Source organism: Loxodonta africana, chromosome X (genome assembly GCF_030014295.1).
Source record: "Loxodonta africana isolate mLoxAfr1 chromosome X, mLoxAfr1.hap2, whole genome shotgun sequence".
Classification (NCBI taxonomy): Eukaryota; Metazoa; Chordata; class Mammalia; order Proboscidea; family Elephantidae; genus Loxodonta; species Loxodonta africana.
Genome location: NC_087369.1, coordinates 38,984,831 through 39,009,833, shown reverse-complemented (window position 1 = coordinate 39,009,833; position 25,003 = coordinate 38,984,831). Strand labels below are relative to the sequence as shown.

The window sequence follows — 25,003 nt, the reverse complement described above, 5'->3', positions numbered from 1 at the left end:
GAATGCCCTTTATTGCCACTCCTATTCAACATTGTGCTGGAGGTCCTAGGCAGAGCAATTAGGCAAGAAAAAGCAATAAAGGGCATCCAAATTGGTAAGGAAGAAGTAAAAGTATCCCTATTTGCGGATAATATGACCTTATACACAGAAAAGCCCAGAGAATCCATAAGAAAACTACTGGAACTAATAGAAGATTTCAGCAAAGCATCAGGATACAAGATAAACTTACAAAAATCCGTTGGATTCTTCTACACCAACAAAGAGAACTTCAAAGAGGAAATCACCAAATCAACACCATTTACAATAGTCCCCAAGAAGATAAAATACTTAGGAATAAATCTAACCAGAGACATAAAAGACCTATACAAAGAAAACTAGAAGACACTACTGCAAGAAACCAAGAGACCTACGTAAGTGGAAAAACATACCTTGCTCATGGATAGGAAGACTCAACATTGTGAAAATGTCAGTTCTACCCAAAGCGATCTAAAGATACAATGCAATCCCAATCCAAATTCCAATGGCATTTTTAATGAGACGGAGAGACAAATCACCAACTTTATACAGAAGGGGAAGAAGCCCCATATAAGTAAAGCATTACTGAAGAAGAAGAACAAAATGGGAGGCCTCATACTACCTGATTTTAGAAGCTATTATATTGCCACAGTAGTCAAAACAGCCTGGTACTGGTCCAACAACAGATACCCAGACCAGTGGAACAGAATTGAGAATCCAGACATAAATTCATCCACCTATGAGCAACTGCTATTCGACAACAGCCCAAAGCACGTTAAATGGGGAAAAGACAGTCTCTTTAGCAAATGGTGCTGGCATAACTGGATATCCATCTGCAAAAAAATGAAACAAGACCCATACCTCACCCTAAGCACAAAAACTAACTCAAAATGGATCAAAGAGCTAAATATAAAATCTAAAATGATAAACATCATGGAAGAAAAAATAGGGACAATGCATTAATCCAGAAAACATAAAATAATACACGTTGGAGAGACTGTGGAGAGACGGGAACACTTACACACTGCTGGTGGATTGTAAAATGGTACCACAACTTTGGAAATCAATTTGGCGCTTCCTTATTTGTTTTTTTTTTTTAAAGCTAGAAACTGAAATACCATATGATCCAGCAATCCCACTCCTTGGAATATATCCTAGAGAAATAAGAGCTGTCATGTGAATAGATATGTGCACACCCATGTTCACTGCATCATTGTTCACAGTAGCAAAAAGATAGAAACAACCTAGGTGACCATTAACGGAGAATGGATAAATAAATTATGGTATATTCATACAATGGAATACTATGCAATGATAAAGAACAATGATGAATCCTTGAAACATCTCATAACATGGATGAATCTGGAAGGGCTTATTGCAAAAGGACAAATATTGTATGAGACCACTATTATAAGAACCCAAGATAAAGGTTTAAACACAGAAGAAAACATTCCTTGATGGTTACCAGGGTGGGGAGCGAGGGAGAGGGGAATTCACTAACTAAAAAATACCAAAAAAAAAAAAAAAAAACCAGTTGCCTTAGTTGTGTTGATTCCAACTCATAGTGACCCTATAGGACACAGTAGAACTGCCCCCTAGGGTTTCCAAGGAGCACCTGGTGGCTTCAAACTGCCGGCCTTTTGGTTAGCAGCTGTAGCTCTTAACCACTATGTCACCAGGGTTTCCACTAACTAGATATTAGACAAGAATTATCTTAGGTGAAGGGAAGGAGAAGGGGAAGTCAGCACAACTGGACTAAATCAAAAGCTAAGAAGTTTCCTGGACACAACCAAATACTTTGAGGGATGGAGTAGCAGGGACGGAGGTCCGGGGACAGTGGTTTTGGGGGACATCTAGGTCAATTGGCATAACAAAGTTTATTAAGAAAATGTTCTGCATCCCACTTTGGTGAGTGGCATCTGGGTCTTAAAAGCTAGCAAGTGGCCATCTAAGATGTATCAATTGGTCCCAACACACCAGGAGCAAAGGAAAATGAAAAACACCAAAGACACAAGGAAAATATTAGCTCAAGAGACAGAAAGGGCCACATAAACCAGAGACTCCAACAGCCTGAGACCTGAAGAATTAGATGGTGCCCAGCTACCATCAATGGCTGCCCTGACATGGAACACTACAGAGAGGTTCTGATGGAGCAGGAGAAACTTGGAATGCAGAATTCGAATTCAGGTAAAAAGACCAAACTTAATTGTCTGACTGGGACTAGAGGAGCCCCAGACTCTATGTTAACCCAGAACTAAAACCATTCCAGAAGCCAACTCTTCAAAGATTAGACTGGACTGTAAGACATAAAATGATACTCGTGAAGAGTGTGCTTCTTAGGTCAAGTAGATACAGGATACTAAATGGGTAGCCCCTGTCTGGAGGCAAGGTGAAAATGCAGAAAGGGATCCGAGCTGGTTGAATGGACACTGGAAATCCGGGGTGGAAGAGAGGCGTGTGCTGTCACATTATAGGGATAGTGACTGGGGTCACATAACAATGTGTGTATAAATTTTTGTATGAGAAACTAACTTGAGCTGTAAACTTTCACCTAAAGCACAATTAAAAAAAAAAGTAAGAAATTCTGAAGTCTTGAGGATGGTGTTTCATTTTTGGGAGAGGGCTTTTTGCCATTCTTCAGGTCTTAAATACTATTTTGGGTTTTCCCCGAAAACGATCTACTCCAATAAATTGTTTCTTTCACAGGAAAGATGAAACGTAGTTAAAAAAAAAAATACAAGCGACAGATAACCTGCCATTCCTAAACTAGTCAATTACAGAATTCTAATTTCATTTTCAAGAGGTGTAATAAGCCCTCCTAGAGAAACAAAACAAATACAGTGTCTCTTTAAGACCAAGGGCAATGTAGTACTGTGATGGATACTTGGCTCAGAGCGCACAGTAGGTGTTCAATAAAGATTTGGAGATCGATTAATTTTCCATTCAGGAAAGATGGGTCACTTTTCGTATGCCGGGCCCTGGACTAACTAGGTCCTGTGGAGGAAAAGAACAGTTTAATGCCTAGGGAGGGATTCAGACCTAGCTTGCTGTAACGCGGTAACGCTTTAATGAATAAAGGCTTTAGCAAACAGGCAACCAAAGAGCAAAGCAGCGGCGATGCAGATAAGGTTGACTTCACTTTTTGCTTGAGCTCATTCCATTTCAGCGCCTGCAATCTCCAAGCAAAGGCCACTCATAGAGGGCGCAGAAGAGGCGAGCCCAGAGAACAGAAAGGCAGTAGGTTTTGGGCAGAAGTAAGGAAATAGTGAAAAACGAGGGGCGGGGGGGGGGCGTCCTGGGTGTGTAAACCGAGGACCAAATGTCTTTAGTCACTTTTCTCCACCTCTCTCCAAACCCGTCCAGAGGAGATACGGGCCAGGGCCAGGGACAACGGCGGGAGTTGTCATATTACTGAGAGAGAAGACTGTTCCGGCTCAACCACTGCGTAGGAAACCTAAGAAAAAACCTCTAAGGCCTTCTAAAAACGACTCCTCACGCTTGCCGGGAAAGGACACACATGTGAGCCGGCGAGGGGGAGCGCGGCGACCCCAGAGGAGCGCGGCGGGAGCGGCCACCGACTCAGTTCCCGGCTGGGCGGGTGGGCGCGCGGGCTGCCGAGCCCTGGGCGGGGCCGGAGCTAGAGTCTCCCCCGCCCCGCGGGGTCGGGGCGGGGTCGGGGCGGAGCGAGCGGGCGCGCGGGGCGGAGCGGGCACTGGCGCGGGCAGAGCGCGGCGCGGGCCGGCGGCGAAGGTCCGCGCGGGAGCAGCGTCGCTGCGGTGCTGACACCCGCCCCAGCCGGCAGCCCGCAGACCCACCTCACGACGCGCGTCCCGGCGGCTGCGGCAGCGGCTTTCATCCTCGGCGGTCCGGCTCCCGCTCTCCTTCCCGCCTGCGTCCTTGGTCCGCGGGGCTGGGCGGCCGCAGCGACAGGCATGGCTTCGGCGGGCAGTGGCATGGAGGAGGTGCGCGTGTCGGTGCTGACCCCGCTGAAGCTGGTCGGGTTGGTGTGCATCTTCCTGGCGCTGTGTCTGGACCTGGGCGCCGTGCTGAGCCCGGCCTGGGTCACCGCTGACCACCAGTACTACCTGTCCCTGTGGGAGTCCTGCCGGAAACCCGCCAGCCTGGACATCTGGCACTGCGAGTCCACGCTCAGCAGCGGTGAGGACCCGGCGACGCGACCCCGCCCCCGCCCCGACTGCCTAGAGCCCCACTGTCCAGGACCGCCACCACCCCTCTCCCCGCCGCCTCGGTGCCCCCCACCCGTGTCCTTCCCACCCCATTCGGTCTCTTCCTGGCTCGGGCGCCAGCCACCTCCCTGACATCCGCGTCTCTCCGCTCCCCAACCCAGGTCGCAAAACCTAAAGCGACGTCCCACGCCCTCTCCCTCCTCCCCTGGCCATTTCTCCCACTCTGGAGTAACACGTATGCTATTCTGGGTAATTGTTATAATTTTGGGCGAGAAACATGTGGCTGGGTTAAAAATGCAACGCCTTCCACACCCTCATTAAAAAAGCAATAAGCAAAAAACGCCCCAACTCCGCCAAGATGCTGTGGGTTCTCAGCTCAGTCTCCCCCACTGTTCTCTGCCCTCTCTGGGAGGGATTTGCCTGAGTTTACCTCTCTTCATGCCCACGTTTCTGCCAGTTCTACTCCACCTTATCTGGGTTTTCCCCGATGAGTTTTGGTTTGGATTTGATTTCTTTAGATTTTTGAGGGATATGGAGAGTTGGGAGAGAGACAGGCGTAATTTCCTTTTTTGGTGACATGGTAGTTGGTTGTGAGTTGCGCTTCCTTCTCCCCACCCTTGGTATGTCTGCTCTCCTGCCAGACCTTTCTTTCTCCTCTCCATGAGCTACCCAACCCAGTGCCGTCGAGTCGATTCCGACTCATAGCGACCCTATAGGACCAAGGTACTACAGATGCCTGGAAAGTTGTGGCTTATTCAGCCAGCACTACAAGCTGCAAATGAAGACCTCGGGGCGAGGAGGAGGGGGGGAGATGGAGGAGAAGAACCACGGGGGCTGCTAGCCCCTGGGACAGGGGGTATTTGCTGCTTTATTCCCTTCTTGACTCCTAGTTGCCTTCCCCAGCGCCCCAGTTACGCCCTTAGAAGAAATCTGCCAACTTCTTATTTCTTGCTGCAAACCCCTTTCTCTCTAATATTGATTCTTAAGCTGCCGGTGTCAGTGCAGTGAAGGGGGGTAAAGAGAGAGAACCTGCCCCGTGATACACACGTACAGACCCGCGCATACAGAGAAACTCATTAAATGCCTTCGTGACGGTGTCATGTCTTTTCTAGGACTATTTATAAAGCATTACTGGAAACGTTTCAAGTTCCAACAAAGTTGAAATAGCACAAAAAGCCACAAAAATCTGATTTGCTTTTTGCCTTTGGTTTCTCGTTTTAAGAGAGATTAGTTCACTTGGTTAAGTTTCTTCCGTAAATTTAATTTTCTGTTTACAAAAGGCTTTTTCTTTACAATCACCTCAGAATTCCCATTGAAGGGTTTGGTCTTTGTTGTTTAATTCACTGTGGAGGGGACTGGTTGGCAGCAGGAGGTCAACATTTAGGTCTTTCATTTCTTTCAAGGTTGGTTGTTTACAACTAAGGATAAAATAAATCTGTAAAATGCCTTTCTTTAGTAACCAGGGGATCCAAATAAACTTTGGAGAAAATATCTTTTCTTCTCCCTCTCCAATAGAAATGGAAATTTATGTAGGAATGCCAGCTTCAGCAGGTCTCCTTAGCAACGTGCATCTTTTGCCCCTTTCTCACTGTCTCCTGAAATAATAGCCCCCTGATTGCATAAAGACTTTTCAGTTAGGTAGGGAAACCAGCTTCAACTCCCACTTTCTTTTCAGGCCCTTATCCTTTTCACTTGGCCAGGAATGTAGGGAATGGGGAGAAGCCAGCTCGAGTTGGAGGAGCTGTATGCAGTGTTTGCTAATCTTTCCTTAATTGCCTCCATAGCCATTTATTTATCTCAGCTTTTTTTTCCTCCCTCTAGGCAAGGAAATTGGGAGACCCAAGTTTAATGCAAATACAGTATAGTAATAATAGGCTTCTGCAAGGTAAAAATCAAAGGCAGGCACAGTTTCTGCCCCACCCCCAAACCCTTTCTTCTACCCCGTTGCTGAAACTCATAGCCCAGAATTTCTCTTTGGGTTCCTGAAAATCAACTGTAGTTTTATTTTGCTGAAAGATTGTTTTTCAGCCCAGAAAAAGTAGAGTTCCTAAGCAGATAGAAAAGAAGTTGGGGTCTTGACTTTCCAGATAGTCTAGAACGGTTTTTGTTCTCCTCTCCGAGGGGGTGGGGGCTGGGGGGGTGGGGGCAGGAAAGGAAACAAAATAGGGAGAATTGCTGGGACCATGCCTTACCAAATGGGCTTTCTTAAAATGTTATGTCGATGTGAAGTTCCTATCCACTAGCGTTTGCGAAACGAAAGGGGGAAAGCCTGAATCGAAACCGGCAATGCTTTTCTTGCCTGTTCCAAAGGGTAGGCAGCTCTTCTCAGTCTGTTTGCTGTGTCGAGCTGCGGAAAGCAAGGAGGGAAATGTCTTTTCTGATGATTTTAAGAGATCCACTTCATTGTCTCCTGAAATGAATTACCTCTGGAGGCACCACCAAGGACAGTTTTACTGAAGCCTCTTCAACCAGGATCTTCAGGGCTTAATTAAAAACCTTTGTTTTAATTAGAATGAAAACTGCCGTGAAGAGGCAAGCTTGTATTTACAGAAGGAACATTTCGGGAACGTTTCTACTGACGACAGTATGCCCTACTTAGGCCCAGTTTCTTCTAAAACTTTCCCCTCACCCATTATTTTTAAAGCTGTGTGGTCATTTTGATACCAAAATATGCAGCATTTGCTGTTTGTGTCCCGTTTTCTGGTTTAAGAGAAGCAGAACCACGCTTTGATGTGTGTGTGTCCTGGTGTATTGAAGGTTGCGTCAGCACTTCTAGTATGAACCAGTAATCCTGGTGTCAGTCAGCTATAATGCTTTCTTCTATGGTGTCCCAATTCGATGTACTGGGAACAGTCCAGGCACTCATTTTTAAGCAGTAAATTTTCCAGAAAGACAAAGGAGAAAATGATGATTAAATTCATGGTGGAAACAGAAAAAGAAAAAATAAAAATAAAAGAATGCTTGGTAGGGAAGTTTAGAATAGGTAGTACTCACATGGTTGCCAGCCGGCCACAGAATTTCTTTGAGGATACTTTTCCCTGCTACTGTTTTTTTGGCAGCCTCTTAATAAATCTTAAATCTTAAAAAAAATAATAATGATGATTTTAGACTTCTGCTTAATCACATTTAGTTTTGATAACTTTTTTTCCTATAATATAGTCGTTAGGTTTTCACAGTCTAAACAATTACAAGAGAATTCTTAGTGCAAATAGGATATGACACAAGTGTTTACAGAATGCTGAGGCCCTGAGCTCTACATCAGAAGGGGCTCTACTGGATAACCTCGAGGGCGATTTTACATTTCTTGTTTAAAATTTATAAATATATGGATATTTTATATACAGCAGATTGATATTCGATAGCAGTATGATATATTGGGTAAGCAAAAAGCAAGGACATGCAAATGGCCAAATGAATACATTTTACTGAGTAATTTTGGGCTGTATCAGGTATATTTATTTATTGTTCTGTCCACAAAATACTTGATCCACTAGGTAATGCCTTTTTTTCAGGAATATTCTTAAGATCACCTACCGTCCTAAAAATAACTGCATTTGTAACGCGAGTCACTGGCAGTTTTGAAATGGCAGCGCACCCTATGCTAATAACAGGTGACTATTATTATTTTCCGTTGACAAGAGGTTCTTTTAAGAGTGCTGTATGTATAGCTCTTTTTTTTTTTAAACTTTAGTATAAAACCCCATTTTAATAGACTTTATAAGAAGACCTATCTTATATGGTAGTTTAAGATAAACTGAACTGCCTGAACACCTGCAGATCTTAGAAAATCTGAGATACAGTGATTCTTAGTTCAGGTATGTATCATTGGTGCATTGTCTGTTGCATGTCTTAGTTGAGAAATAGAATTTCATTGGGAAAACTCAGTGTAATTCCCTCCAGGGAAGGTTCTGCTTGTTGCTTGAAATGGGCTGGTCTTGACACATGTTTACAAATAGCTCAGCAAGCCTGGAAGTCACTATAGCTGTACCCTCCTCTGGCTTCCTCAAAAAAAACATAAGTAGGACAAACGCAGTTTTGTTTAACTTACACAGCATAGACAAATGGGCGGAAAATTAACGAAGACTACCAGTTAACACCAAAACTTTCTCAATTAATAAAGCAGAGAAAACCCAAGTGTAACTTATGTCACAATTTCTTTTAAAATCTCCTTGATTTTCAAGTTCTCCAGATTTACTTTTACAAGTGACATTATGATTTGTGGGCATAGGCAACTCCTCTTTTGCTCACATTTATAGAAGGATTATAATCTCCAGGGAGCCATTTAGATCCGTCTTTGGTAGCTAAGGGATTTGATGGGTGTGTGAAAAGTCTGACCTTTAATGAAACATTTCAAAACCAAACAAAACCAAACAAAAGCATATCTCAGTCAATTTTACCTACTGTCAGGAAAACATTTCAAGAATTTCCTTCAAGTTTCTGTTTAATGGTAAGTCCACTTAGAGCATAGATACATCCAATGCTACTATATACACTTGTGCATAGGGTTGTAGATCATGGCATAATCTATTTTTTACCCATTTTTGCACTCTATGAATCTTCTCTATGAACAATGTTAAATTATAATGTAATCCTATAGCAGGGCAGAGTAGTGCTGTGGGCAGTACCTGAGCTTTGTATTCTCACAGACCTGAACTTGGCCACTTACCAGTCAACCATGTGATATCATACAATTTAACCTCTTCAAAAGGTTTGTTGTGAAGATTAAATATATGAAAGTACCTGCTCACTAGGATTGTGTTTCTTATTATGTAATCACAAAACAAAACTGAAGCGACTTTTTTAGTCAGTAATTGAGGATTTTTTTTTCCTCCTGAGTAGTAAATTTTCTTTGCATTGAATACTGAAGTATTTTGTTAATTTCAAAATTAAAATTTGATATTCATTGCCTAGAATTTAACAATGCTCTTGGTAGATCATGATCACAAAACAATGATCCAATAGCTACTTTTCGTGGAGCACTTGTAGGGTTACTATGATCATAATTGACTCTGGCAACAGTGTTTTTTTGTTTTTTTTTTAACTACAGTCCAGACACATCAGTTATCCCCAGTATCACAATAAACTTGCAAGGTAGCTAATGTTATCCCTAAAAATTATTGAGGGGATTATGGATTTTATGTGAGTTTACCAAGGTCACATGTAATAAGTGGTAGAGATTTTTTTTTTTTTTTTTACCAAGAGTGTCTGACTGGCTAACGTTGGGAAAAAAACACCCCAAAAGTTAGTGGTGTAAAATAACCATTCTATTGTGCTCATGAATTATGTGGGTCAGGAATTTGGATAGGATATAACAAGAGGGCTTATCTTCTCCAGGATGTCTGGACCTTAGCTGGGAATGTCTTGAATGGCAAGGCACTGGAACACCTGGAGCTATGTGATCCTCTTCCAAATGGTTTCTTTGGTTTGGCAACTTGGTATGAATGGCTGGAAGGCTGGGCTGCCTGGGACTCTCACTGCAGGGCCTACATGTGACCTTCCAACATGGTGATGTCAGAATAGTTGGCCTTCCTGCAGGGTAACTGGATTCCCTCAGAGCAAGGGTCCTAAAAGAACCAGGCTTTCCTCTAAACTAGCCTGGGAAATCACACAATGTCTCTTCCACCGCATTGTATTGTTTACAAAGGAGCCATATGGCCAGCCAGCCCGCCCAGTCATAGAGTCTGACACTGGGAGCCTAGCTACAAATCTACATTCTGACATTACCACCTCCGGAAAGCAAAGACAAACATATAAGCTTCTTTACTTAAGAACTTTGAATTGATGGTATAAATAATGTCTGGCTAGGGCAACAACTGCCCTTAGCCAGCACATGGCAGTTCTTGCATGGGGTCGCTTTGAATTTGTGTTCAAATGAACTCAAGAACCTAACCTTTCCACAAATAGAATATATATCCTGTATATCTTTATATATATATATATATATATATATATATATATATATATATAAAATATATATCTTATATCATGTGCGTATATCTTAGGTCATTTTTGTTTCACAATCTCAGATGACCAAGGCATAAACTCATTAAGAATCTGAACTGTAATCAGCTAGTTCACATTGCATGATAAAATGTTACCTTTTTTTTTTTTAAAGTCTTGAGTGCATCTGAGGAGATATGCTTTGTATAGAAACCCTAAAACATTCAAATTCCAGATAAGAGCAAAATTTTATAGTGCTGGAGAGGTATTTGAGTTGCAGAGCTGATTTTTTTTCTTTTTCTTTTTACTTAGTTTTAGTAACATAATTCTTCTTTTGAAAACTGCCCATATATTGAATCACAGAATCATAGCACACTCAGAGTAGAAAAGGCTTTGAAACTAATCCAGTCCAATCACATTTATTTCAAGGATAAGGAAAATGAGGCAGGATACAGTGTTAAAAATTCAGTAGAGAAGTTCCACTTAGCCATAGTATTTTTACAGGGTTGGTTTTAAACATTTTCTATAATACTGCATGATAACTGTCATGTGGGTGTTTGAAGGATTGTTGGATAGTATTGTGTGGAATTTTGGATGAAGAGGTTAAGGATTACATGTGAAATAGATGTCTGCTTTTTATAAGATTATTCATCATCCATGATTTGACTTCTCATAGAGTTTAAAGAGTCTTCAAAAAGATGTAAATAGAACCATACATGTTGATAAGTTGGTTAGGTTTTAGTTATATATTGTCACCAAGTTTACATAGTTACCATGACTAGTTCTTAAGAATTGACAAACCCTGCTTTTTCTTTAAGTTTCTCCATGCTGGGGTACTTTACAATAACTGCTTAATTTTAAGTTGAAAAAAAAATTCCAAAAGGATGTGGAAGGCCACCCTCTGAGCTTCTTAAATGGATTAAATCAGTATAAATTTTCACTAGATCAACTTATTACTTCATTTTGGATCTTTTTTTAAAGATCTTTATCAAGGGAGTCCTGGTGGTACAGCAGTTCAAATCCACCTTGGAAACCCTATGAGGCAGTTCTACTCTGTCCTATAGGTTCACTATGAGTTGGAATCAACTAAGTGGCAATGAGTTTGGTTTGGATTTTGGGTTGTTTATCCAGAGAGGGTGATTTTTCTTTAAGCAGAATTTCTACTTCACTTACATGTCAAAGGCACTAACAGTTAAATCTTACAATCTTCTCAAAATTTAGACCATCTCCCTTGAAAATTAGATAAGGATGCCTTACAGTTTTTGGCTCTAGATTTATGTGGGATTTGGAGACACTAATGGAGAGCCCTGGTGGCATTGTGGTTAAGAGCCATGGCTGCTAACCAAAAGGTCGGCAGTTCGAATCCACCAACCGCTCCTTGGAAACCCTGTGGGTCCTATAGGGTCACTATGAGTTGGAATTGATTTGACAGCAACAGTTTTGATTGTTTTTTGAGACACTAATAGGTCATTTATTATATTCTTTAGTCCTGTTTTTGGTACCGAGGACTCCAGTTAAAAAAACAAAACAAAAAAACAGCAACAGAAAAACTGCACCAATGAGCCATCCATGGTCTCCCAAAGAACCAGAAAAAAAAAATACTTAGGAGGTCTTTGTATCTACCGGTTTATAAACTGTTCAGAGATTAAAATGATAGTTTAATAAGCCATGTTTGAAGGTAACTTCACAAATATTGATACTCTCTGTTCAAAATGTATGTTTATAAAGCAAAAAGATTAAAACAGAAACAACACAGAAGTTGGGACCCCTGAATCACGTATTCTGTCTGTATAAAAAGTCTCATCCACAAAAGAAAATGCATGAAATGTCCCAACCACAAATGAACTTTAATTTCCTTTTAATGGACTTTTATGGTTTTCATGTTTAAGGTTCCCTAAACCAAATTTTCACCAGAACACTGCTGTAACACTTCGTGAATGAAACCTGAAGCCTGTTTCTAGCACCATCAGGTGACCTTACAGAAGATAGAAATGATTTCTCCCCGCCATTTTCCTATCCTCTCACATGTACCCAGTGAGTTAACTTCATTGAAAAGCATTAATGGATTTCCTACCAGAGTAGATAGACATTATCCTGGTACAAAGTCAGCCAGTCAGTTTGTCCCAGGCACTGTGCTAGGTGGTGAAGAGTATGGTGATGGATGAAACAAATGGTTTCTTGCCCTGATGAAGCATATATACTAGAGGAGAAAATATTTTAAACAAGGTAATAATATGGAGCCCTGGTGGTGCAATGGTTAAGCACTTGGCTGCTAACTGGAAGGTTGGTGATTTGAACTCACCCAGCAGCTCCACAGGAGAAAGACCTGGCAACCTGCTTCCATAAAGATCACAGCCTTGAAAATCCAATGGAGCCATTCTATTCTGCCACGTGGGGTTGCCATGAGCTGAATCAACTTGATGGCATACAACAGCAACAAAAATGAAACAATACAAACTATGAAGTGCTTTATAGGAGGAAATACAAGTTCTACATCTACAAAGGGGTATAAGAAGGGATATATATGCTGAAGAAGCTTGTTGACAGGGAATTGGTGGGGGCACAAGTTTGACAATTTCATCCCTCCATATTTACTAAGGTGGTGTCTTAATACTGATTATGGGTGGCTGTCTTCCTTCTACTTTTCTTCTTATTATTAGCTGCCCTGAAAAAAAAAAAAGCAGTGCTGTGGAGTTCATGCCGACTCATAGCGACCCTGTAGGACAGAGTAGAACTGCCCCATAGGGTTTCCAAGGAGCGACTGGTGGTTTCCAACTGCCAACCTTTTGGTTAGCAGCCAAGTTCTTAACTACTGCCCTAAAGCCATCACAAAAGCTATTCAGTTGCTTAGAAGAAGGTCACCCACTCATAATCCTGGCATGGGTTTTCTCCTTCCTGTTTTTCTCAACAGTTTTCCAAATTGTAACCTTCCTAGATTTTTTCTAAGAGTGGAAAAGGAACAGTGCTCAATGTAACAGACTCATCACAGCTTTATAGTAATCATAGTGATTAGAAATTACGATTGAAAAATACCAGTACCTATAAGATAATATTTAGGAAGAAAGGCCTGATCATCTACTTATGAAAATCAGCCAGTGAAAACCCTATGGATCACAACAGCCTGATCTGCAACTGATCATGGAGATGGAACAGGACCAGGCAGTGTTTTGTTCTGTTGTGCGTAGGGTCTCCATGAGTCACCCTCTCGGCCAACTGGATGGTAGCTAACAACATTAGATAATATTACAAAATAATATTAGTTACCATCAAATGTTAATGGAAGTTTTCTAATACAGTACATGGTAAGAAACAGAAGTCATTTAGAGGTCTTTTTGTCTAAATGCTTAAACATACTTTAACAGCAAGACTCTTTGCTAAGCACTGTATACAATAGGTTTATTTGTGGGAAAATATCATGTTTTCCTCTTCAGATTATAAATTATATTCACACCAAATTTTCTAAAATTCTGTGAAACAGCTAAAACCTCGCTGTATTTAAGAAAGAAAGAAAAAAGTACACTCTTTTCCTAACAACTCAGGGCTTGAACGAAATTGTCGTGGATTGGAAAATTAGTATAATGTTTGGCACTTTTAGGCAACCAGAACTTTCCAAAATTTTCACAAGATTGACCTGCACCTTAGTCGTTAGAATTGTGGGTTACCTATTTGGATGGTTACCTGGGGTCATAAAAAAACAAAAAAAATCAGGTTGGCACTGTACTTTTGATGCAGTCTCTATCTGTGACTGAGCCTCAAGAGTAGAACTCTAAATCTTAACATTGCCAACTTGATTAACATGGCTACCTAAAGTCGCTACTTCTCCAGTAACTCACTTCACATTGTGCAGCACTAAGCACCTGGTGTCTGTATTGCCATTTTATAAAAGAAAAGCAGTTACTTGCTTCAAATATTTGTTTCCTCATGAAAAAAGGTTTCATTTGAGTTACTGAAGTTAGAATCTGAGTTGTTCTTTTGGCTTCCTGTGTTTGCGTCTCTGCCTTGGTGTGGTGGAAAATTAATGTGCCACTGAAGGATTTAGGTCAGAATGCAAGTTAGCCAAGAAAACAAAGTTTAAGCTGCCTCAATAATGGGTTCAGTTTTCCACTTCATTTGCCACAGGCAGACTAACTTTACAAAGTTAAGTATATTATTTGATACTTCCAGAAGATACTTCCATTTACTTAAAATAACAGCATGGTTTTGATTCATTCTTCATCTATGAAGATGTGGCCCTTCTGTCCAAACTCAAAAGTATGTAGCATTGCTCTTCTTAAAATAAAATCTTTTAGCTGCATTTGATGAAAATGATTACATGCCATAATTTCTGACAAAGTTAGCTAGTTGGGAAAAAGACATGGTTTTCTGTAAAGAGATGGATAAGTTTGGGAATGTGGGTTTGAAATCTTATTCTGTAACTGAGCTGTTTCTTCTTTTTTTTTTTTCCTTCTTAAACTAATACAAAAAAACCAAGCCAAACCCAGTGCCGTCGAGTGGATTCCGACTCATAGCGACCCTAAGGGACAGAGTAGAACTGCCCCATAGAGTTTCCAAGGAGCGCCTGGCAGATTTGAACTGCCAACCCTTTGGTTAGCAGCCGTAGCACTTAACCACTACGCAACCAGGGTTTCCAACAAATACAAACCATCCCAATATTTTCAGTTCCTGATGATAGGATGGAATTGGCAACACGGAGTTCACTGTCTGAATTCTCACCAAGAGAACTAATTTAAAAGGCTTTGCCGTAAATATGACCCGCAAGTGAATAAAGGTATTTAGAAGAACTGAGTGTTTCAGATGAGTGAAAATGATCCAATTCATTTGGGTGAATTAGGGAGCATTTGTAGATGACTTAGGAGGGGTGATGCCAAGATGCTAGGCAAGGTCACAGTTCTAGATTATCTAGGGAATAGTTATGGATATTATTTTGGTTAACACTGTTTCCCTTGTTCTCCTTTTCCTGGGGGAGGTTTCATGGATGGAAATATAAGTGCCTCTCCAACGCATTTGAAAGTGATTATAAAAGTTATTAAAAATAAGTTTCTCAATTTGTGATGAGACTTACAGAAAAGTGAGACTCATCCATTAAAACATTAGGATACATTTAGGGAGATACTATTTAGTGACACAGCTCTCTGGGTGGCACAGTCAGTGGCGCTCCACTACTGACCTAATGGTTGATGGTTCTTGCCCACCCAGCCATGCCACGGAAGAGAGGCCTGGCAATCTGCTTCCATAAAAATTACAGTCAAGAAAACCTTATGGGGCAGTTCTGCTGTGTAACATGTGGGGTCACCACGAATGGGAATGGCTTTGGTTTTTGGCTATCCAGCCAGAGAGTGGGAACTGAATTGATAAGGTTAAAAATCTGTTTCTTCATTATACTTTGTAATTATATTTAATTTCCTATTTCCTAAAAGGAGTGGCAATTGTGTGCTCAGGGATTTGCATACAGTAAAATTAATCTCAGTGTATAAACAGTACCTACAGAGGTAAATGCGTTAGTCTGTGTTTGACAATGGGTGGAGGAAAGGTTTAGGCACTGATGCGTGTATTAACCTTGGCTCACAAGTGTGGAGAAAATGTCTTCAGTAAGAACTTGCCTTTCCTGAAAATTGGAAGTAAATTTTGACTACACATTAAGGGAAAGTGAATTCTCCAGTTGGGCAGTTCTAACGGGGCCACAGAATTTTCATAATGCAGTGGTGATTTTAGACCAGTCTCTTGGTGTTATACTGCTAAAGTAAGTCAGCACAATTCTGCAGAATACTAAAGTATTTATAGACACTGGAAACTATGGTGCCAGCTGGTAAAAATACCTTGAAAGAGGACTTGAATTTAGTTCCTGAGTTGCATATTAATGTTGGACTTAATGTTACATCACAGGGATTGTCCAATTTTTATTCTGTAACTGCAAGGGGAAAATATATATGTATTTTTTCCTGTTATTTTTTTACATTTTTTTTTCAGTCAGGGAAAGCACTAATAGAGGAGCATACACTTTTCTTCAGCTTCCATAGGTTCAGTTCCAGTACCTCCAGTGTGTCACTGTGCCAATTTTATAAAAAATACTCTTAAACAGAACCTGGCACATAATATGGCAGCCTTGTTTCAGGTTTGGTTTCCAGAGCCAAGACATTCCAACCCAGCCCACTGGAGCCGTCCCCACTTTATGGCCCAAGGATATACGTTATTTCCTCAGAACTGATTGTCGTCTGTTCTCTCAGGTTTGAGAAACCAGACTCAGATTTCCAAATCAGCTGGTCTGACATTTGACAATGCCCAGTTTTAATTGTGCAGAGCACTGCAGTTTGCAAAGTAACACCATGGCTGTTGATGTTCTGCAGAGCCAGTTTGTGTTCACCGCTCCACTACGGTATCAGTACATCATTTATAGAAATGTGTGAAACTAATGCAGAGTAATGACTCTAAAGGACTCTTAACACTTCAGCTGACTAAATACTGTGAGGCCTATAATTGGGGAACTAAGATTGATACAGAAATTGACCAGTTATGAGAACTTAACATACATGACTTTTTTGAAGAAATGGGGCTGAAAATTGAGAATTCTATGACATTTTAATTTGTTTTGCAAGCACTAAATGTGGGATAGCAAGCATTTGTGGCATTCACATCTTTTAATGGAAGATCCATTAGGGTAGAAACAAGTTTTCTGGTCATTATTATAATATTATTGTACAGTTATCAAAGATGACACAACCTTGCTTGCTGAAAGTGAAGAGAACTTGAAGCACTTACTGATGAAGATCAAGATCAGAGCCTACAACCCGGATCCACAGTCAATGCCCATGGAAGCAGCAGTCAAGAAATCAAATGACATATTGCATTGGGCATATCTGCTGCAGAAGACCTCTTTAAAGTGTTAAAAAGCAAGGATGTCACCTTGAGGACTAAGGTGCACCTGACCCAAGCCATGGTGTTTTCAATTGCATCTTATGCATGGGAAAGCTGGACAATGAATAAGGAAGACCAAAGAAGAACTGATGCCTTTGAATTGCAGTGTTGGCGAGGAATATTGAATATACCATGGACTGCCAGAAGAAAAAAACAAATCTATCTTGAAAGAAGTACAACCAGAATACTCTTTAGAAACAAGAATGGCGAGACTATGTCTCACATACTTTGGACGTGTTATCAGGAGGGACCAGTCCCTGGAGAAGGACATCATGCTTGGTAAAGTAAAGGGTCAGTGAAAAAGAGGAAGACCCTCAACGAGATGGATTGACACAGTGGCTGTAACAGTGGGCTCAAACATAGCAGTGATTGTAAAGATGGCGCAGGACTGGGCAGTGTTTCTCTCGTACATAGGGTCGCTGCGAGTCAGAACTGACATGATGGCACCTAACAACAACAACACAACTGTTAACATTCCATAGTATATAACAAAACAGTTTATATGTATATATGTCCTTGTTACATTTAGTATTGGGCTTTGGTTGATAACAAATATCTATCACTTTATCTGTGCAAACATGGAGCCCGGTGTTTTGTTTTAATGACTATTATGTACCAGTTGCCTTGGAGCCCATTCCAACTCGGGGCAACTCCATGGGTGTCAGAGTAGAACTGTGTTCCATAGGGTTTTCTTTTCTTTCTGTCTTGTGTGTGTGTGTGTGCCTTAGGTGAAAGTTGACAGAGAAAATTAGTTTCTCATTCAATAATTTATATGCAGAGTGTTCCGTGACATTGGTTGCAATCGCTGTAATGTGTTAGCACTCTCCCCATTTCCGCCCTGAGTTCTCTGTTTCCATTCGTCTGGTTTGCCTGCCCCTTCCTGCCTTCTCGTCTTTGCTTTTGGGCACGTGTTGCCCTTTTGGTTTAGTATAGTTGATTGTTCTAAGAAGCACTTACCTCACGGGTGTTATTGTTTATTTTATAGGCCTGTCTGTGGTTTGGCCGAAAGGTGACCTCCGGGAGTGGCTTCAGATCAAAATTAGAAGGGTGACTAAGGGTCATAGTCTCAGGGGTTCCTCCAGCCTCTATCAGACTAGTAAGTCTGGTCTTTTTTATGATTTTGGATTTTGTTCTACATTTCTCTCCTGCTCTGTCTGTGACCCTCTTTTGTGATCCTGGTCAGAGCAGTTGGTAGTGGTAGCTGGGCTCCATCTGGTTCTTCTGGTCTCATTCTAGCGGAGGCTGTGGTTCATGTGGGCCATTAATACTTTGGACTAATTTCTTCCTTGGGTTTTTGGTTTTCTTCATTTTCCTTTTGCTCGAGATGAGAAAAGACGAATAGTTGTATCTTAGATGGCCGCTCACAAGCTTTTAAGACCCCATATGCTACTCACTGAAGTAGGATGTAGAACACTGACTTTATGAGCTATGTTATGCTGGTTGACCTAGATGTCCCCCAGAACTAGAGTCCTCAGCCCTTAAGTCCAGTAACTCAGTCCCACGAAGTGTTTAGTTATGTCTAAGAAGTTCCCTGTGTGCTCCATTGTATGTATGACTATGCACGCAGCACATATGAATATGTATGTAGAAAGATCCACAACTTAGTCTGTATATGCACATGGATGTACTCCCATATGTCCTCCCATACCTATTCAGCATACATATCTGCCCATGCATCCACTCATACATTATTGTTTGTTATTACTGTTGTTGCAGGGTTGTATATGTGGTAGTATTTAGCATAGTTGCCTTTTATTCTTGCATACCTCTCAGTGTCTTTCTTTGCCTTGGTCATCTTGTGCTGACTTCCCCTCCACAAGATTTTCAATGGCTGAACTTTTGAAAGTAGATCAATAGGCCTTTCTTCTGAGATGCCTCTGGGTAGGCTTGAACCTCCAACCTTTCAGTTAGCAGACTGAGTGCATTAACCGTTTCTGCTCCCCGGGGACTCTATGGCTATGAGTAGGCATCTATAAAAGCATGTTTCAGTTTTCTTTAATTCTCCATGTCCTAGTCTTATTTAGGATGAGAGAGATGAGAATAGCAACTGGCCAATTGCCTTAGCCACAGTAAGCCTTACAGGGTTCCTGACCTTAGCTCACCTCTGAGGCAGGCCCTAATGTTTGGAAGGATCCTATTTGTTTACCTAAAGAGACATGACACCACATGCACTGTTCTCAGCTCCAGAATACCCAGGGCTGAACCTTGAAAAGTGCTCTGGGCCTCCTTGCCATATCTAACAACTTTTTCAGCTTACCGATTGATGTTCAACTGGTCAGCGATTTAAGGCTTTAGTCCTGGGCAACCTGCCTGAGTGAATCATTTCAAGTGGATATGATGACAACAGTTCCAAAACTTGGCACTGTCCACCAGGGATACAGCCTCAGTGCTCCAGCCTCAGCTTCTGGCCAGGACAATGGCAAGCATGGCCCCTTTCTATTCTCTCTTGGAGGAAAAATGGGTTTTTGGTTAGAGCAGGCATATCGATGGTTATGGACCAAAGGGAAGGGTAGCAATAGAACAACAGTGGTGGTACTGCTGACCCTTCTTTTTGACTTTATATCTAGAGCGACCTGGTCATTGACCACAAATTCAGTACTAAATATAAATATGGGACGTTTAGAAGAAAATCCAGAACAGGTTGTGTGTATCTACTTTTTAGAATTATTTCCTGCCCTGTAAAAGATTTCCTTCCTAATTAAATTTTAATCCCTTTTAAATACCTTTATTCTCCTGGTGGCTTCGACTGTAGGGTTTTATTGGTTTCCCATATGATGTACAATATTACTATTTTAAGGAAATTCAACATCAGGCGCGGTTAGGATTTTTGCAGTTTTTTGTTGCTATGTTGCATCAGTCTCACTTTCCACTCTTCTCTTACTCATTTATCCAGTTGAGTTCATTATGTAATTATCATTGTTTGAAAGGCCTTTACCTACAAAAACGTTCAACATTTGGAAATGGTATACAAAGTATGGGCATGGGGTCTGCAGACTGCAGCCAGTGGTTCAAAATCAGCCTGCCACCTGTTTTTGTAAATAATGTCTTCTTGGAACACAGCTGCACTAAATCATTTACATATTGTCTATGTCTGTTTTCATGCTAGGGCAGCAGAATTTAGCAATTGCGGCAGAAACAATGGCCTGCAAAGCTGAAAATATTTACTGTCTGGCCTTTTACTGGAGAAGTTAGCTCACTTTTTGTATCTGAGTAATTTTTACAAAACAAATAAGCACTTGTATTTTGACTATTTTTGGGGGGGATATTTAAAGTAGAGAAACGTGAGCCAAATGAATTTCTTAAGATTATTTCCTATTTATTTTAGGTTGAAAATGAAATCAGTCAAACGTGTGATATTCTATTCATATCGAGCGATGTGAAAAAGCCTATCAGGAAAAAGAAGCGATCTATATTATACTTTTTTTGTTTTAAGATATTTTTTAAATGAGTGGACATTTAAATAGTAAACATCTTGATTTAAACGAAGCCAATACTTTTAAAGGTCTCATATAAAATAATTCTGGGGAAACTGCTAAATATAATAGTTACTTTATAAAAGTTATGGTCCAGCTAGAAAGTATTCAACACAGGTGCTCTTAAGCTCTCCAGGAATTTGATTGATAGGTGTGTGGATTGATTTTATTCCTCTCTTTGTTCCCCCAAACACTTTGATGTTATAAAAATTTGATTTATGCTTCAGAAATTTCAATTTACCCGCAAGTTTTCAGAAGGATTTCTATTATGTTAAAGTGCAATATAATGGTCCTATATATAAACTTTTTCAAAGAAACTTCGAGACTTCCAAATGTAAGGATTATTCTTTTTGCTTTTTAATTCAAAGCTACATGCTGCTACGGAATATAAAAGCTGTAGTATGGCTCTCCTTTTAACTTCTAGTTGAAAGCCGGATATACTTTTGCTTGAAGTTATATGGCTTTGTACAAATAAATGGCATAAGAAATGCTATTTTGTTGTGAATTTGTCTTTGTATTTTAAGAAGCATGAATTTGTTCTCTTTTCCCTTTGTTTGTTTCCTGATCGCAGTGCTAGGTCTAGTTCAGTGTCAGTTTTACATCCAGAATTTCTCGGGAGGAGAGGATGTGGAAGAGGGTGGTTGAAACAGGTATAAAAAAAAATATGCAACAATAAACAAAAGGAGAAATCCCGGGGCATCCTAAGTTCCTCCACTCATCCCTTATCCTATGGCAGCTAAGAGTGCACATGGAAGACTTGCCACAGGGATAATCTCAGAGTGCAGCATCTCAATATTGTGAGTTCTTGATTTTGGATAGAATGCATTACAATGTAACCACAGATTAAAATCTGTTTTCATTTCTTACATGTATGTTAAATTGAGCACCAGAAGAGGCAGGGCGGAACTTCTAAACAACCACCACTAAAAAATGCTGCTCTCCTTAGTATGTGGTACTTCCTAACTTGAATAGTCTTTGCATAGATTCATTTTGTTTTGTCTAAGAAAAGTATCTACCCTTCTTAAAAAAAAAATGGAAAATTGGCCAGTTTTCTGCCATACCATTTCTTGGTCTTTATAAGAAATGGCAAATGCATATGGATGAGGTTTCCAATTCACGAAGAACATGAGAGGCTCTTTTGAAGTATCTGTGTATGGTGGTCTGCATATACCGTATTTTTCACAAATAACACGCCGACACCTATGACATGTGGAAATGATGAAATTAAAACAGTTCTGGTATAACGTGCAGGCTATTTGCGTAAAAGTATGGTAGTAAGAGGTCAATATATGCTTACTGGGTTTGAATGAGAAAGGGTACTGAGCAGCCATTTAGAGTCCACTGTGGCCCCCTGGCAATACTTAATCTGAGACACTGTCCCCCAGGGTGGTTTAAAATGAATAAACAAACATTTGGGATCGAGGCAATTCTAGCTCATGGTGACCCCATGTGTAGCAGAGTAGAGCTGTACTCCATAGGGTTTTCAAGGCTCTGACCTCTCAAAAGCAGACCTACAGTCCTTTCTTCTGAGGTGCCCGAGTGGGTTCAAACCGCCAGCCTCTTTTGGTCAGTAGTACAGTGTTTAACCATTTGTGCCACTCAGGGACTCCCCCAGGGTGGTAAAGGCACTTTAAGATGAGAGTGAAATCAAAGAAGACGGAAACAAACAGAGGACAACAAACCTCCTGATGCTCATTTGCTGGGGGAACTGCTTTAGCAGGGGGATAAAAAAGGCCAAAACTGGGGGTTTGTATAGAAGGCTTTCCAAGAAAGGACAGCAATAAAAAAGAATGCGCTATTACTGCTTCGTGCAACAACATGGATAAATATGACAGACATAAAAGCCAGACAAAATAAATATCACAGACTCAAAAGTCAGACACAAAAGAGTCCATGCTAGATGACTCCATTTATGTAAAGTTCAAGAACAGGCAAAACTGACCTGTGGTGACAGGAGTCAGTCAGTGGTCTGGATGGGAGGGTTGTTATTTACTGGCAAAGAGCACAAGGGAACTTCCTGGGTGCTAGAAATATTCTCTATCTTAATCTGGGTGGTGGTTACATGGGTATATAATTATAGGTAAAAATTCATCAACTTCTCTACTTTTGATACTTAAGATTTGCAAACGTTATATATGCATAAAAATAGCTCGATAAAAATAACAATAAATGAAATAAATAACAATAGTGAAAATAGTTCATGGAGGGGGGCACTAGATTTAACGTGAATGTTTAATAGAGTCCTTGGGAGAAAAGCATGGTAAATCCCTGGTCTAAAAACTCTTTGCGCATAGGAACCTTTTCTGAATAAGAACAGTTGTATTAATTCCTGTTACAAAACAATTTTAAATCCCAAAGGATGCTTAGCATGCAGTACAATCAAGTTCTATTGATTCTTGGACACCTTCCTGCTTAAAAGCAATGATTTTCTTTTTTTCCTTCTAGATTGGCAGATTGCTACTCTGGCTTTACTCTTGGGCGGCGCTGCCATCATTCTTATTGCATTCCTGGTGGGTTTGATTTCTATCTGCGTGGGCTCTCGAAGGCGTTTCTACAGACCTGTTGCTGTCATGCTTTTTGCAGCAGGTAAATATATTCATTACTTTCAAAGCGGCATTGAAGTTTCATGAACCTTTCTACATCCCCCCTTCTCAAGCAGAGGCAGCATGTGGTTGCTGCATTACATACAAATTGAGAGATGTTTCTTATATTTTAAGGTAAATTGGTCGAAGGTTTATCATATTATCAACTTTCTGTGTGTTAAGCATTTTAGAGAGTGCAGTGGCAACTCCTAAACGAAATAAAACATGAATATTTAATACTTTCTGACAGGGCCGTTGCCTTAGGAATTGCAGCAGATGTATTTACCAAGTGTTTCCTCTTACCCAGTTTTCTTCCCCTTTTACTGCCTCGTTAGTTGTCTTAAGCCAATGTGATTTTTTTCTGACGTGAAACTGGAAAAAAAATTCTAATCTGTGTACCTGAAAGGTATAAATCTGTTTGAAAATAAACATGATTGTACTGAAAAATCATGACATGCAACTTGAACCACCAGACAAGTCAATTGTATGAGATTAATGCATATTCATTAAGTTGACAACCATCATTCTGTGAAGCACAGCTTGGATTAAAATATCAACCACGGTAAAATGGCAGTTTTACTGAAAGTCAGGGAGCTATTTAGAAAGGCTTGCAGACTAAAGCCCCAGCACATTATTTGATGTGAGTTTTAATTTTCATTTATAAGAATATCCTTGAATATATTCTTTTGACTCAAACTGAAATATTCGTGTGGCGCCTTCAATTTACCGTGTCAGTCATATCTGATTTGAAGCCGACAAAATAAGCCCCTGTGACCGTCAATAATGAAGATACTGACCGAACCATCTAGGCTGTTGATGGATTTTTTAAAGCTGTTTAAAGATGGGACTAAAAGAAATTTCTCTAGATTGGAAGGGTAGTTTGAACTAAAAATATAAAATCGGAAGTGTTCTGCTGCCCCCTGCTGTTTTTGTTCATCTTCTTATACCCATGCAGTCTCCTCAGAATGTAGGTGCCATGAAAATGAAGGTCCAAAGGGCTAGAGGCATCCAGAAGTACATCTAGTTCTAATCCCTTAGGTGACTTGCTCAAGAGTACTAGTTGCCATCCAGTTGATTCTGACTCATGGTGAGTCACTGCATTTTAAAGTAGAACTGTGCTTCATAGGGTTTTCATGGCTATGATCTTTCCTAAGTAGGTCGCCAGGCCTGTCTTCCAAGGCACCTCTGGGTGAATTCAAACCACCAGCCTTTTGGTTACTAGCTGAGTACTTAAGACTTTGTGCCACCCAGGGACTTCTTGCTCAAGATAACACAGCAATTTTTGGTCTCCCAGGGGCTGGGAGGCTACTGAGTTGTTTTTTATGCCCCATAGTAAATAATGGCCCATTCATAACTAACTCCCTCCCTAAAAAAGAAAACATAAAGTCCCCCCCCCCGATCTGTTCAACTACCTATTGGGTACCTACTATGGACCAAGCATTGTATTTTCTAAATAGAGTAGAAAACACTATTACAAAAATGTTTTTAAGTCCTAGGCGGTGACATTATTTTGCTGATCTCATGTATAGTAAGTCTCTATTATGAATGATTTAATCAAACACAAAAATTCCCCTAAAGAGTTCAGCACTATTCTCTAGTTTAGGTCTTAGCTCATGGATTTACCGTGGCGGCTCTTTTTCTCTCTTTGAGATGAAATAACTTCGACATTTTAATTGTAGTGTAAGTTTGTCCTTTGCAACTAGGATTTATTAACATAGTGATTGGATGATAAATTCTAACAATTTCTTGAATTGATATACTATTCTTTAAAACTGGAATTATGTCATGAATAATTTTTAGAATATGTTGGCATTTCTCATTTTAGGACGGTATAGAGACATGCTAGATCTTCTTTTATAAAACTAAACCAAACCCACTGCCGTCGAGTCAATTG

The 25,003-nt window shown here is 40.5% G+C and overlaps 1 protein-coding gene across 1 annotated transcript in view; it reads left to right on the top strand.

Moving 5' to 3' along the window:
* The first annotated feature begins 3,781 nt into the window (after positions 1-3,781).
* The window catches only part of TMEM47 (transmembrane protein 47), a 33,130-nt gene continuing 11,908 nt past the window's right edge, over positions 3,782-25,003 (top strand). The window contains exons 1-2 of the mRNA XM_003420174.3: positions 3,782-4,173; positions 22,973-23,113. Of these exons, the coding sequence (XP_003420222.1) occupies positions 3,948-4,173; positions 22,973-23,113 (367 nt within the window). The 5' untranslated portion in view covers positions 3,782-3,947. The remainder of the gene's footprint in view (positions 4,174-22,972; positions 23,114-25,003) is intronic.